General features: G+C 42.4%; 1 protein-coding gene across 1 annotated transcript in view; it reads right to left on the bottom strand.

The window, feature by feature from the left end:
• The window catches only part of slc26a6l2 (solute carrier family 26 member 6, like 2), a gene marked incomplete at both ends in the record, with an annotated part of 41,458 nt that overhangs the window by 9,062 nt on the left and 19,102 nt on the right, over positions 1-13,294 (bottom strand). Inside the window, 7 exons of the mRNA XM_080732917.1 lie at positions 1,880-1,949; positions 3,638-3,744; positions 3,858-3,953; positions 5,033-5,110; positions 5,846-5,959; positions 9,474-9,621; positions 12,833-12,915. Of these exons, the coding sequence (XP_080589043.1) occupies positions 1,880-1,949; positions 3,638-3,744; positions 3,858-3,953; positions 5,033-5,110; positions 5,846-5,959; positions 9,474-9,621; positions 12,833-12,915 (696 nt within the window). The remainder of the gene's footprint in view (positions 1-1,879; positions 1,950-3,637; positions 3,745-3,857; positions 3,954-5,032; positions 5,111-5,845; positions 5,960-9,473; positions 9,622-12,832; positions 12,916-13,294) is intronic.

The raw sequence follows: 13,294 nt of genomic DNA, 5'->3' as shown, positions 1-13,294 counted from the left end.
AGTGACAATTTAAGGACTTTTTAATAACTCTAAAATGACAAATTAAACATTGTTCAAATTGTCAAATATTAGAGGCAGAAATTGTGAAAATAGCTGTTCTACATGGGAGACCATGGGGTTAGAATCCCCGGGGCGTTACACAGTGTCAGGGTCAGTTGATCAGCAGGTGTTTCAAATTGTCTAATAAGTGTACTCTCCTCTTTGTAATAGAGCTGGATGCGAGCTACACACACCCAGCAGAGAGAGAGAGAGCATGCTGGCTCAATGGTCCCAACTTATTAAGGACTTTGATTTTACACGCACGCACGCACGCACGCACGCACGCACGCACGCACGCACGCACGCACGCACGCACGCACACACGCACACACACACACACACAAACACACACACCCGCTCTCAAGCGCCAATATGTGCGTGTGAGAAGCTTTCATTACAAAACAGTCTCATCATTTGTGTCCGCAACAACAACCACAGTCAGAGCCGGTTCTGGCCCCACGGGGGCCCTAAGCATGATTCTGCTATGGGGCCTTCCTGCGGGCGCGAGCGTAGCGAGCGCCCACGAAAAAATAATATTATTTTTTAATCCATTTTATAATGGGGTTAATTCTGTTTTTTAAAAATATAAATAGGCCAAATTGCTAAATCGTCATGCAATGTAGCATCAAATAGTCTAACATAACAAAGGACTGGACAAATACCCCCAAATAAGCATAGATGTAGGCTATGCCAAGGCGATGATCTGAAACATATTATAGTAGGCTATATAATTTGTAAATATACATAGCACTAAATCCTCCGCCTCCCCCCCAAACAAATATATAAATGAATAAATAAAAAACGATAACAACAGGCAACGTTTTTTTGCTATGTTTGATTTGTTCTTTTCTTATTTAAATAAAAAATGAAAACTTCCCCATAGGGGTGCTGGAGCACCTGCAGCACCTATAGTTCCCACGGCTATGGGGAGCCACCGTCTGTGCCAAAACATATTCACTTTCACTTTCAGCTTATGACAAACAGGAGCATTTAATCTATGCACAAGGATTTATTTAAAGGATGTTATATTTATAATGATTACCAGAACATTCACTACCTGTGGCCATGGAGTACTCAGTTGGAACAGAAATAAACTTTTACGCGTTGTTTTTTACTCTGTGCGGCGATAAGCGGGTATTTAGGAAGCAAAGAACGTCACCACAGTTTGATTTGATCATTGCTTAGTCAATTATGTAAGGATTTCTAAAATTAAAACGTCTCCATATTGCTTGGGAAGTCTACTTGCAATTCGCTAATCGTGAGATTTCACATCGTGATTTCGGTTTGAAAACGATTGACCGTGCAGCACTAGTTCTTTTCTGCAGAGGAGGGGGCGGTGGGGGCCTTTTTGGTCGGCGGGGCCCACGCAGACTGCGTAGTCTGCCTATACGGCCCGCCGGCGCTGACCACAGTAGGCTATACTGTAGCACTCAGCCTCATGCAGCTCACTCTACAGTGACATCAAAACCAATCAGTGGACAGTGACATTTACTGTATACTGTACGGCAGACGTGGCTGTTCTTGTGCATTTCTCTTCTTTTCGGTTGGTCTATTGATCCGAAGCGTTGCCCAAATTTAAACTGTTTAATTGGCATTTTTGCCACATAAGCTATGGGACCTACAGTATAGTGCCAGTTGCAGCATCAAGTGTGCACATAGTTTGACTGCGTGCAGGCCCAGGGACTACTATGGTTCCAAAAGGATCCTTATGGGTCTGTAACGGTACCAAAGTGGATGTCTCCATTTCTACCCTCTGAGAGTTAACTAAGCACTGAAGATGACAATTTAAAAAAATGGTTGAGAATCACTGGACCGGAGTTAAAATGAATTAACATCTCACCTCCTCATACGTGTCTGTGTCCAGGTAGAGCTCAGTGCCCGGAACCTGGCCCAGTATAGAGTAATGTGGCCTGGAGAGAGAGAGAGAGAGAGAGAGAGAGAGAGAGAGAGAGAGAGAGAGAGAGAGAGAGAGAGACCCCTCAATCATAACAGGAAGGAGGAACTCTTTTGCAGTCATGTCAACAATGCCATGCCCTCTACTTTGCTATTTGCTAACTGGGTGTCTGTCTTTACTTATGGGGACAGTTAATGTCACAAATTGATGAAGTGTGTCACGATGAGACACGTTTGTACAGTACCTGTTAAGTCTTTGTTTCATAAACATCCACCGTAGACATGTTATGAGATACTTTCTGTCAATAAATTCCATGCAGGTGATTGTTTGTGTGTGTGAAATGTGAAACTTTAAAATATAGGTGGTGGTACACGGGACCATTGAGGGATTTCCAACGAGTGCTTCCAAACTTATCCCCTGCATGAAATGTATTGACAGAAAGTACAGTAGGTCATAACAAGTCTACGGTGGATTTATTATGAAACAAAGACTTGACAGACACAAAGATAATCCCAGCTTTCCAAACAGCTTGGTGTGTTTAACGTTGTTTAATACAATCAAACGAGTCTTTTCGGAAGATGAGGAAGCTCCAGGTACGACCATCAATCCTGCAGGCCTTCTATAAGTCATTTGTAGAGTCTATAATGACTTTTAACATCACGGCATGGTTTGGTGTGACGCGGGCCATCAACAGGAACTCCCTTGACAGGGTAGTCAGGATCAGTGGGAAAATCATCGGCATGAACCAGGAGCCACTCAGCAGCATCCATAAAAAACTGACAGAAAAAAAGGCCTCTCAAATAGTTGAGGATAATACACACACCCTCCACAACTATTTTAATTTAATGCCCTCAGGCCGTCGATACAGAGCCTCCACCTTTAAAAAAAGGGGCTTAAACAGCTTTGTGCCCACCTCCATCAGACTGCTGAACACCTAGGTCTGGTGCCATTGGAGCAATGTCTGGATTGCCCCCCCCCCCCCCCCCCCCCAACCTGATGGACTCTAGTGAACTATGTTTTGCAGATTGTCACTTACCTTGCTTATTTATTCATACATACATAGAATTTCTATATCAATCTTTTTACATTTTTAACTAGTTTTAAACGTAGTAGTGCTTTTTTTTATCATAGTGACATTTATGTTTTTATGTTTTGTGAATGTATGTTTTTAACCACTGCACAAACAAAGTTACGAAAGGAAAATAAAGTTCTTTGAATTGAATTGAATTGAATTGAATTGAATTCGGTTTCAATGAAAGGGCTGTCAAGGGTTGGTATCGCAACTTAGATGTCATATTTCGTAGTTTTAAAAGCTTTTTAAAACAAATATCAGCAATCTTTTGCAGTCGCTTTGGGACAGAAAGCTGCATTCTCCTCAAAATTATTTTAAATACAGTAGTATACAAAAAAGCCTCAGATTTAAAATGTGTTTAAAGGTAGCAGCTCTGTTTGTGCAGTAGGTCTAGATGTCACTCAATGGTTTGTAGTCCTTAGGGTGGTTGTATTCCATTCGCCAGCCTTCTTTTATCGCAACAGTTCACAAATCTTGCTGCTGTGTTCGCACATTGTTGTAATTCTCCCAGTAGATATGGGAGTTTGTATAATCTGTGGGAAGTATGTTTCTCTGATGGTATAGTGGGCAGGTGGTTAGAAAGTGTGTAGCATCCAAGTAGCTTGTGGCTAGCTAGCCTGTACTGTACTTACAGCTGTGTTTTGAAGATAACGGTGAGGATGCAGAAGGCGATGGCCACCGCCAGACCCATGTCCAAGTTCAACAGGAGTGTAGCCCAGAACGTCACTAGCCACACAAGCTGCAGGGGGCAGTGTAAACGACACGCTATGGTCAGTACTTATGGGCCTCAATAACAGTAACAGTATTTGATGTAATAATATAACAAAAGGGATTCATCATATACAGCCGTACCAGATCAACTCTGTTACTCTTCCACAGTGCAGGGACGTCCAGGAACTGCCTAAACATGCCTTTCAAATTCACAAACACTATGGTGGCCAGGACAGCCTGGGGACCAAGCACACACACACACACACACACACCACACACGCACGCACGCACGCACGCACACACACACACACACACACACACACACACACACACACACACACACACACACACACACACACACACACACACACAATGTCATTTCTTAATTGTTTTTACTTTATTTTACCTGTACCCTAACAGTCTCTGTCAGTGTTCTTGTGTTTGTCGAAAGGTGTTTGTCTTTGTGACTCTGTCTGTGTGTGCGTGTGCGTGTATGCGTGTGCGTGTGCGTGTGTGTGTGTGCGTGCATGTGTGCGTGTGCGCACGTGCGTGTGTGTGTGTGCATAGGCATGGCGCCAGCTTCCAGCTTGGCACACACCTGCTTCCATTTCCCACTGCTTCTGCCTCACCTGCCTGGGGCTGTGTCACGATCATGACATTCTGCTTGACGATTAATTAGAACTAAAACAATTGTGATTGACAATGTAATTGTGTTTCTGTCTTGAACATCATTGGAACATTATGGATAGAAATTACATTTCTGTTTGGCTTAGAGCCAGGCTTCGTAAAACTAAAGTTGCACAGGTACAGATATGAAAACAACATAAATATTTAATAAATGTATGTTTTCAAACAACCATTCATAGTGGAAATAGCCGATGTAAGCATTTTGAGCTTGTAGATTGGCTATTTCCACTATCTTTGAAAACATATGAAGAATTCTGACATGAAAATGATTATGGTGGTCTGAGACCAAATACATATTCACTGGGGTGTCATAAGGGGGGGAAAGTGGGACTGGGTTACTAGGGCCCAAGGTGGAGGGGCCTTAATTATGTTATACTTTAGCTACTGAAAAATAGCAGATAGTGCCGCGCTGCAAGCTCGTATATCTGCTATTTTTCAATAATTAAAGCACAAAATAATGCCTAATAATGCGTTCCCAGTCTAAACGGGTTAAACCCCCTCCCCCTATGAAGAACATTCATGGGGGCCCCGCAGTGAATCCTTGTACCCAGGGCCCAGAATTTGGTGCGACACCCCTGGTCTTTGGCGTGGAAAAAGAAGAAGCACTGATGTAGAGGAGGAAGCCGTACCTTGGGGAGATCTTCAAACAGGGAGCCTATCTTCAGCACGGTGACGAGAACAATGATGGACGACACCACTCCTGCAATCTAGACACACACACACACACACACACACACACACACACACACACACACACACACACACACACACACACACACACACACATGTCAGTGTGATCAATGAAGCGCAGAAGCTTTCATTATAAAACATTCTCATCATTTTGTGTCTGCAACAACAACCACAGTTAGGCTATATAGCCTACAGCAGTGGTTCTCAAACCTTTTCGGCTGCAGTACCCCCTTATACTGATTTCTGAACTGCCAATATGTTCAAAATAAAACAGCATAATGGCAAATAAACATTGCTTTCAACTGAATAACAGTTGTATTAGTATTAGTGTATTACTGTAGTTACTGACTGATTAATTTGGTTTAACAATTTACAGATGAGCTGGTTCGCACAAAGTTTTATCATTATTAACCATAACAGTGAAATATATTCCCATTTTCTAGTCCTTCTCACATACCCCCTGCAGTACCCCCACGTACCCCTAGGGGTACAGGTACCCCCTTTTGAGAAACACTGGACTACAGCACTCAGCCTCAGCTTATTGCTACAGTGACGTCAAAACCAATCAGTGGACAGTGACATTTATACAGCAAACGTGGCTGTTCTTGTGCATTTTTCTCCTTTGGGTTTTTTTGTCTAGTTTTTGGCTAGACTCCTCCCTCCCCCTTCCCTCTCTGACAGGTATGTGCGTGTGTGCGTGCGTGCGTGCGTGCGTGCGTGCGTGCGTGCATGCGTGCACATGCGTGTATTACCTGTGTCTTTCCCCCAGTGCTCTCCTGGATGAGGCTTCGTGACAGAGAGGAAGTCACACAGTAACACTGGAACAACCCTCCTATGGTGTTGCTGAGGCCCAGAGCCACCAGCTCCTGCACACAGGAAACAGGAAACAGAACAGAGGAAACAGAGGAAGTCACACACTAACACTGGAAGAACCCTCCAGAAACTATGACGAAGAGCCTGTAAGGCTCGAAACGTCACGTTCAAATGGTGGAAACCACTGATTCAGAACTGTCCTCAATGTCGAAAACCATTACCTTTCAGGAAATGGGGAAGAAAAGAACCATGTGTTCTCCAATGGATCCAGTGTAGTTATTATTTAGACACACAAGCTTGTGTTAATACTTTTCATTGGTTAAACATTTATAAAAAACACAGAACCACTTAACTACTTTCAACCTGGCGTCCCTATTTTGGGCATGTCATTCTAGGTGAAAGTTTTCCCTCTTTTTCACTCAGTCAATTGTGTGACCAACTAAGCAACACAACTTTTTCGAAATGAGCTAAAATATCAGCTCACAACATACATTGAGTGCGTTGTGAGCTTGTAGATTGGTTATATCCTGCTAGTATACAATGTATTAGTGGAAAAACAAAGGTTATGGAGAAATATGGAGATACAAGGTTTCTGCCCTACAACGATGATGTCCAATTTTAGCCTTTGCTTATAATTATAGCCAAGCATTTGATTAGATTAGGTAGCAGTTCAGTATAGTTTAATAGCTACTTCCTTTTAACACAAGTGGTGATTGTATGGATTGCATAGATAGCACGTGTTTGTGTGGCTCTCTTGAAGCACATTGAATTACCTTGTTGTTGAAATCTGCAATACAAATAAAATTGCCTTGACTTTCTTGCCACTCTGCTTACAGTAATGCAACACTTTTGATATAATTATACATTATTTATCAAGATATTGTGTCAGTTTGACCACTTTCAACCAAGTGTCTGTTGGGCATGTCTTTTAAATAACAAAATCTAGATATACAAGCTCAAAGTGACACGTTGTGAGCTTGTAGATGGGCTTTTGCTCTAGATTTTCTTTTACTTCTTTCAATCCATCTTGCAGCAGGGGGGCTGCTATGGCTCTTTGGGGGTCCTTGGCATGGACATGTTTTGGAGCCCCAGTGCTGGTCCAACGGACGCCTCAGTGCCAGTGTAGTGTAATGAGAGATGCAGCAGCAGGCAGGCAGGCAGGCACACTTCATGCTCAGTTGTTTGAACAAAGCGTGTTGGACATTAAACATTCAGCAGGTCAGCTCTTAACCGCTCTGGATGTTCCTGCACTCAGAGCACATCCAGCACAGTCACATGCCTCTCCTAGTGATGACAATGTCCTCCTCACACACAATAAATAGTTGCTGTACGCTCAAAACCTTGAGAGATACAAGGCTGGGGTTAGGCTTAGGTTTAGGCATTCAGAGGATACATATAGGTTTAGGGGTTGCGTTTGGAGTTGGAGTTAGGCCTGTACAACTGGATATGCATATATTATATGCCTATATATGGACATATCGGTCAGATCAGAAGTTCTGGACAACCGCATATCCCAACGACTCTGCAGCCGGCACCGCACTACCTCGAGTCCTTGACGATGCACGGCGAGTTTGAAGTCTGTCAGACCCATATACGGTATGCAAGTGACCATGTATGGGCCGGTCGGATCTATGACTCAAGACAGCCGGATCTCCACATACTGATGCCTAATATGGGCATATATCAGGCTTGTTTATGGTTAAGTCTGAGTCATAGTAACATGCCTATATATGGGCGTATGGGGTTTGTTTAAGGTTATGTCTGAGTCAGAGTGACGTTGCTGTAGTAATGCCTATATGGGGTTTGGGTGGTTATGTTTGGGTCATAGTGACATGTCTATATATGGGCGTATGGGGTTTGTTTATGGTTGTGTCTGCGTCAGAGTGACGTGGCTGTGGCAGGCCTGCCTGCCGGCCCTCTCATTAGCCGATTCTAATATAAGATGGTAAAGCCAAGGGAACAAATACAGCAGACAGTCAGTGAATAGGCCTTTGGGCTATTTAGAGAGTCAGTGAATGTAGGCCTGTGAATCTATTTCTGGCTGTTGTGTGTGTGTGTCTATTTCCTGGAATAGAAGAATATTTTCTCCACCAAGGTGACAGCATGACAAGCCCTAATGTGCACAGAGAAGATTACACGCTTTCATATTTGGTCAAGGCCTTGGCTTGTTAGACTGTTTGCCTTGGATCACAGTGAAGGCCCATGCCATTTCTCACGGCCGTTTATGAATAAACTGCAGCTTTGTGCAGTGTGTCTGCTAATGGCTGTGTGTGCACGCAGACACAAGCCAAGGCAACTTTATTTATATGGCAGCTTTCATACGCCAAAAAAGTGCTTTACAGAATAAAAACAACAGTGCAACAGTTTAAAAAGAGATAGAGAATAAAATAGATACAATTAAAACTAAAGTAACAAATACTCCCACCTTTGATACAAGAAATTGACAGGCAAGACCTAGCTGGTTCTAGCCATCATTGGGTGGAGTAAGCAATGTTAAATATGTTTAATGTGCATGCATGCGCGTATACAGGTACATGGTGCACTGTATACAGGTACAGGTGCATGCCATGTGCGCTAGAGCACATAGACATCAAAGGGGGCTTGAGCCCCTTCCCTTTTATCCGCCTGTAAAAAGTGCCATCTACAGACCATGAATGCAGTTTTTACTATGGTTAAAGAAATGCAAATGCCCTCTTTCCATGCCATATCTGAAGGCAGCAAGAGAATTGCCTTGTCCAAACTCTCCTGAACTTGAATGTTGAAAGAATTGCCCTCTCTGTGTAGAAATCCATGCCGTACGCCATGTCTCCAGTACTGACTTGCTTATGCCTAGGTTTGGTTATGCCTAGGTGTGGTATCGAGCACCGAAAATAGCCGACCTCCAAGCTCACAACGCGGCGTAGCACGACGCGTTGTGAGCTGCGTTGTGAGCTTGGAGGTCGTCTATTTTCGATATTTTCACCAAAAGGCCCTTAGAAGTTTCAGCCCCTGCCTCTCTAACATTCTCCGCATGTGCCAGCGCTAGAGTTTGTGTCAGGTGCTCAGTGTTGATTTCGTCGACTAAATCTATGACAAAAAATGTTTGTCGATTGCGTTTTTTTTCACTGACGAAAACTAAATAAAAACGAAATAAAAACTAAGCTGTGATGACTAAAACTAAGACTAAATATATTGACAATTTCGTCAACAAAATAAAAACTAGACGAAAACGTTAGGGAGGGACTAGTGGAGAAGAGTCATATTATGTTTGGTTGCTCTCAGGTGTTGCATGCTGAAAATAGCAGATCTACAAGCTCGCGTTGTGAGCTTGTTGATCAGCTATTTTCAGCACACAATAAAGTGTAAAATCAGTCATTACGATGCCATCAAGGCCTGCCAAAATCCATTTTAGTTGATCAACTGTAGATTTAGTCGCCTAAAATCGTATGATATTTAGTTGACTAAAATCAGACTAAAACTAAAACTTTTCAGTTGACTAAATCATGACTAAAACTAAATCAAACTTTGCTGTCAAAAACAACATTGCAGGTGCTATTATTTACGCATGTGTTTGTGACCCGGTCTCACCTGGTTGCTGTCCACCTTGTAGCCGTGCTTGAGGGCAAAGGTCTTGCCCAGAGAGATGCTGATGGCGTAGGCTACGATGGAGACGGCAAACGCGTCGCCGATCACCTGCGAGAACAACGACACATCTGGGATGCGCGGGGCCACCAGCCTGAGGAGGGTTGGTACAGACAAGACCAGCAGTGGTGCTGAGTAGCTTTTACATTTACTCAAGTACTGTGATTAATATCTGTACTTTTACTTCTACTCCGCTGCATCTCAGAGGCAAATATTGTACTTTTAATCGACTGCAATTATTTGAAAACTTTACAATACAGTAGTTGCTTTGTAGATTTTGATTCTTATTACAAAACATACAATAACCACTTTTGTATTTGTATACATTTTATACATTTGAAAATGGGTGAAATGGGACATTCTGCTTTCTGCATAATGAGTACTTTATACTTTTGGTACTTAAAGGATGTTTTGATACCAAAACATTTGTAGTTTTCCTCACGTCAATTTTTAATTCCGGACTTTTACTTGTAAGGCTACGGTCACACCAAACTACCTATGAGAGTGGATTCCCGATTGCGCCAATGCAATTCAATGAGAATGGAGCGTTTTTTAGCAGAAATCCTCTACTGGCAGGAAACTGCTCCATTTCCATTGAAATACATTGTCGGAATCGGGAATCCACTCTCATAGGTAGTTTGGTGTGACCATACCCTAAGGGTGCCCTCACACCAAAATACCTAGAGTGGATCCGCCAATGCATTTCAATGAGAATGGAGCGTTTTTTTGCAGAAATCCTCTACTGGCAAAAAACGCTCCATTCTCATTGAAATACATTGGCGGATTCCACTCAAGGTAGGGTGCCCTCACACCAATACCTATGAGAGTGGAATCCGCGTTCCGCCAATGCATTTCAATGAGAAGGGAACGTTTTTTGCAGAAATCCTCTGCTGGCATGAAACCGCTTCACTCTCATTGAAATGCATTGGCGGAACGTGGATTCCACTCACATAGGTATTTTGGTGGGAGGGCACCCTAACAGAGTATTTCTACATTGCAGTATTGATACTTAAGTAAAACTTTTGAGTACTTTTTCCACCACTGCAGACCAGATAGAGTGAACTGGATGCACACAGTGTTCAGTTGAATATGATTATCATCGCTGTCGGGCAGAAACCTCTTATCTCCATATTTTAACTTTTTGTTTTTTTTCAACATTAATACATCAAATGCATAGAAATAGTAATGTAAAAAAGCGTCGATAGACCAATAACCTCTTCAGTAAAATCAATTAAAAAAAATAATCAAAACAACCAAAACATCAATAATCTGTACATTGAATCTATACACACTATAGCTTCGATGTACGATAGGGTGCCAAGTCGAAACTGGCCTGACATCGATCTGTATAAAAATGCTATCTAAATGACATGGTCATTGAGGGTAGGCAAGTGCTATGGTAAGTGGTACTGTATGACTGTGGTTCTCAACCTGTGTGTCGGGACCCCCAAGGGGGTCTACAAATGATTTTGTGGGGGTCCCCAGATCATTAATATGCAACAATGTTTTCTCACTCAACAGTAAACAAACCAGCATAACGTTTAAGTGTATAGAGGATATCTGCACATTTCTATGACAATTTAAGGAACTTTTAATACCTCTGAACTGACTAATTAAACATTGGCCAAATTGTCAAATATTAGAGGCAGAAATTGTGAAAATAGCAGATCTACATGCTCACAACGCCTCACAATGCGAGGCGTTGTGGGCATGTAGATCTGCTATTTTCACAATAGAACTGCGTTAAAGTATACAAAATGTAATGCCTCAACTTTTAGTGCTGGTGGAGTGGGGGGTCCCTAGTTAAAATATTATTATTTTGGGGGTTGCGGCCTGAAAAGGTTGAGAACTGCTGTATGATACATTCCTAAATGTGAGCTATTATTACTCTCAGAGTTACAAATGGATATAAATCAACTCTAACGATTTCTTTACTATGTAGATATTTATTGTCTATAATAAAATAACTAGATATGATTCATAAAGCTCTATGAGAACATTTGCTGTGTTGACCGGTTTTATGGCCTAATAATAGTAATGGGAACTCAATAAAGGACCTAATAAATGTATGAAATATAGAAATATATTAATATATAAAAATCTATTGCAGTTTAAATCAACAGATGATCCCAACTGCAACTGCTCTTCCGAGCACATGTCTCCACCAGGCCACGCGTCCTGGTGGTGCTATAATAGGCAAATGTAAAAAGGGTGGCATGTGTTCTTCACCAATCTTAGACCTTTCATGGCACCACCATGAGGCTGATTTGAACATTTTGTAGTGTAATTTCTTCATTGGCCTTTTGCAAATGTGCGTGCACAATTTCATTACAATTGCACGCTGTGTTTGATTTGAGGCATTTTGTTCGAAACGGATCAATCCTGCAAAGTTTGGAGGCCAATCTTAGCCAATCAGGATGAAATATTTCATATGGGACAGATCCGTCTTGATCATATGACTGTAGAGATAGATTTGTGTTAATTGTGGGTAAAATCTGAAGGAGTAATATCCCAAAATGTGTCATAAGTCGGCCTCCTGGTGGCGCTATAAAAGGCTGATGTGAAAAATGCAAGGAAATGTTTTTTCCTTGGCCTATAGGGAGTGCGGTGCGCTTACAAAGTTTGAAACTGATCGGTGGAGTTATAGGTAAAACCACGAATCGGCCTGTTATAGCGCCACCATGAGGCTGATTTCCGAAATTTGATGTGGCTTTTCTTCCTCGTCCTAGTGGGAACGTGTGTGCGCGATTTCGTGATAATTGCACTCTGCGTTTGTGATTTGAGGCATTTTGTCCAAAATGGACCAATCTTACAAACTTTGAAAGCCAATATCAGCCAATCAGGATGGAATATGGACAATCAGACAGATCCGTGTCGATCACATGACTGTAGAGATACTGTCTACGATTTTTGGACAAAATCTGTAGGAGTAGTGTACAGAAATGTGTTTTGCAAACATCGGCCTCATGGTGGCGCTAGAACAGGGCCATTTGAAAAATGTGGGGCAGAGGTTCTGAATTGGCATCCAGGGAGTGTGTGTGCTCATTTTGGCAGCGACCGGGCCAACGGTGCCGGAGATTAGCTAACAAACTTGGAGGACGGACGCACGCACGCACGGACGGACGGACGGACGCACGGACAGGGGCGAAAACATACTCTCCCCCTGCCTTCGGCTGGTGGAGACAATAAACCATTTTGTCAGAACAGGGGATTCATTGGACCTGTGTGTATGGGTGTGCGCGTGCGTGTGCATGCGTGCGCGTGTGCGTGCGTGTGTGTGTGTGTGTGTGTGTGTGAAAACATACCCGCTGGGGATCTTTCCAACCACATCGATCTGATAATTGCCAGGAAGGTGAGCAAAGTAGGAGATGATTGTTGCTGCTATGATCTGTCAGAAAGATACAAGGAAGGTTGGAGTGTGAACACCTTACACCACCCAAAGTGAGTTTGAAAACATGACAAAAAAAACTCCCATACCTACTGGGAGAAATACAACAATGTGCGAACACAGCAGCAAGATTTGTGAACTGTTGTGATAAAAGACTAGAGAATGGAACACAACCACCCTAAGGACTGCTAACCATTGAGTGACATCTAAACCTACTAAACAGTGCTGCTTTAAACACATTTTAAATCGTTTTTTTTTGTATCCTCTTTAAATCGTTTCGAGAGGAAAAAAAATCCAAAGCGACTACAACAGATTGCTGCTATTTGTTTCAAAATGTTTTATACTCTTTAATATAACATGTACAGTATATACAGTAACA

The sequence above is a fragment of the Nannobrachium achirus genome, assembly GCF_963921795.1.
Source record: "Nannobrachium achirus genome assembly, chromosome: 9".
NCBI lineage: Eukaryota > Metazoa > Chordata > Actinopteri > Myctophiformes > Myctophidae > Nannobrachium > Nannobrachium achirus.
Note: the sequence above shows the minus strand (reverse complement) of the source record. Positions and strands in the feature narration are given on the sequence as shown.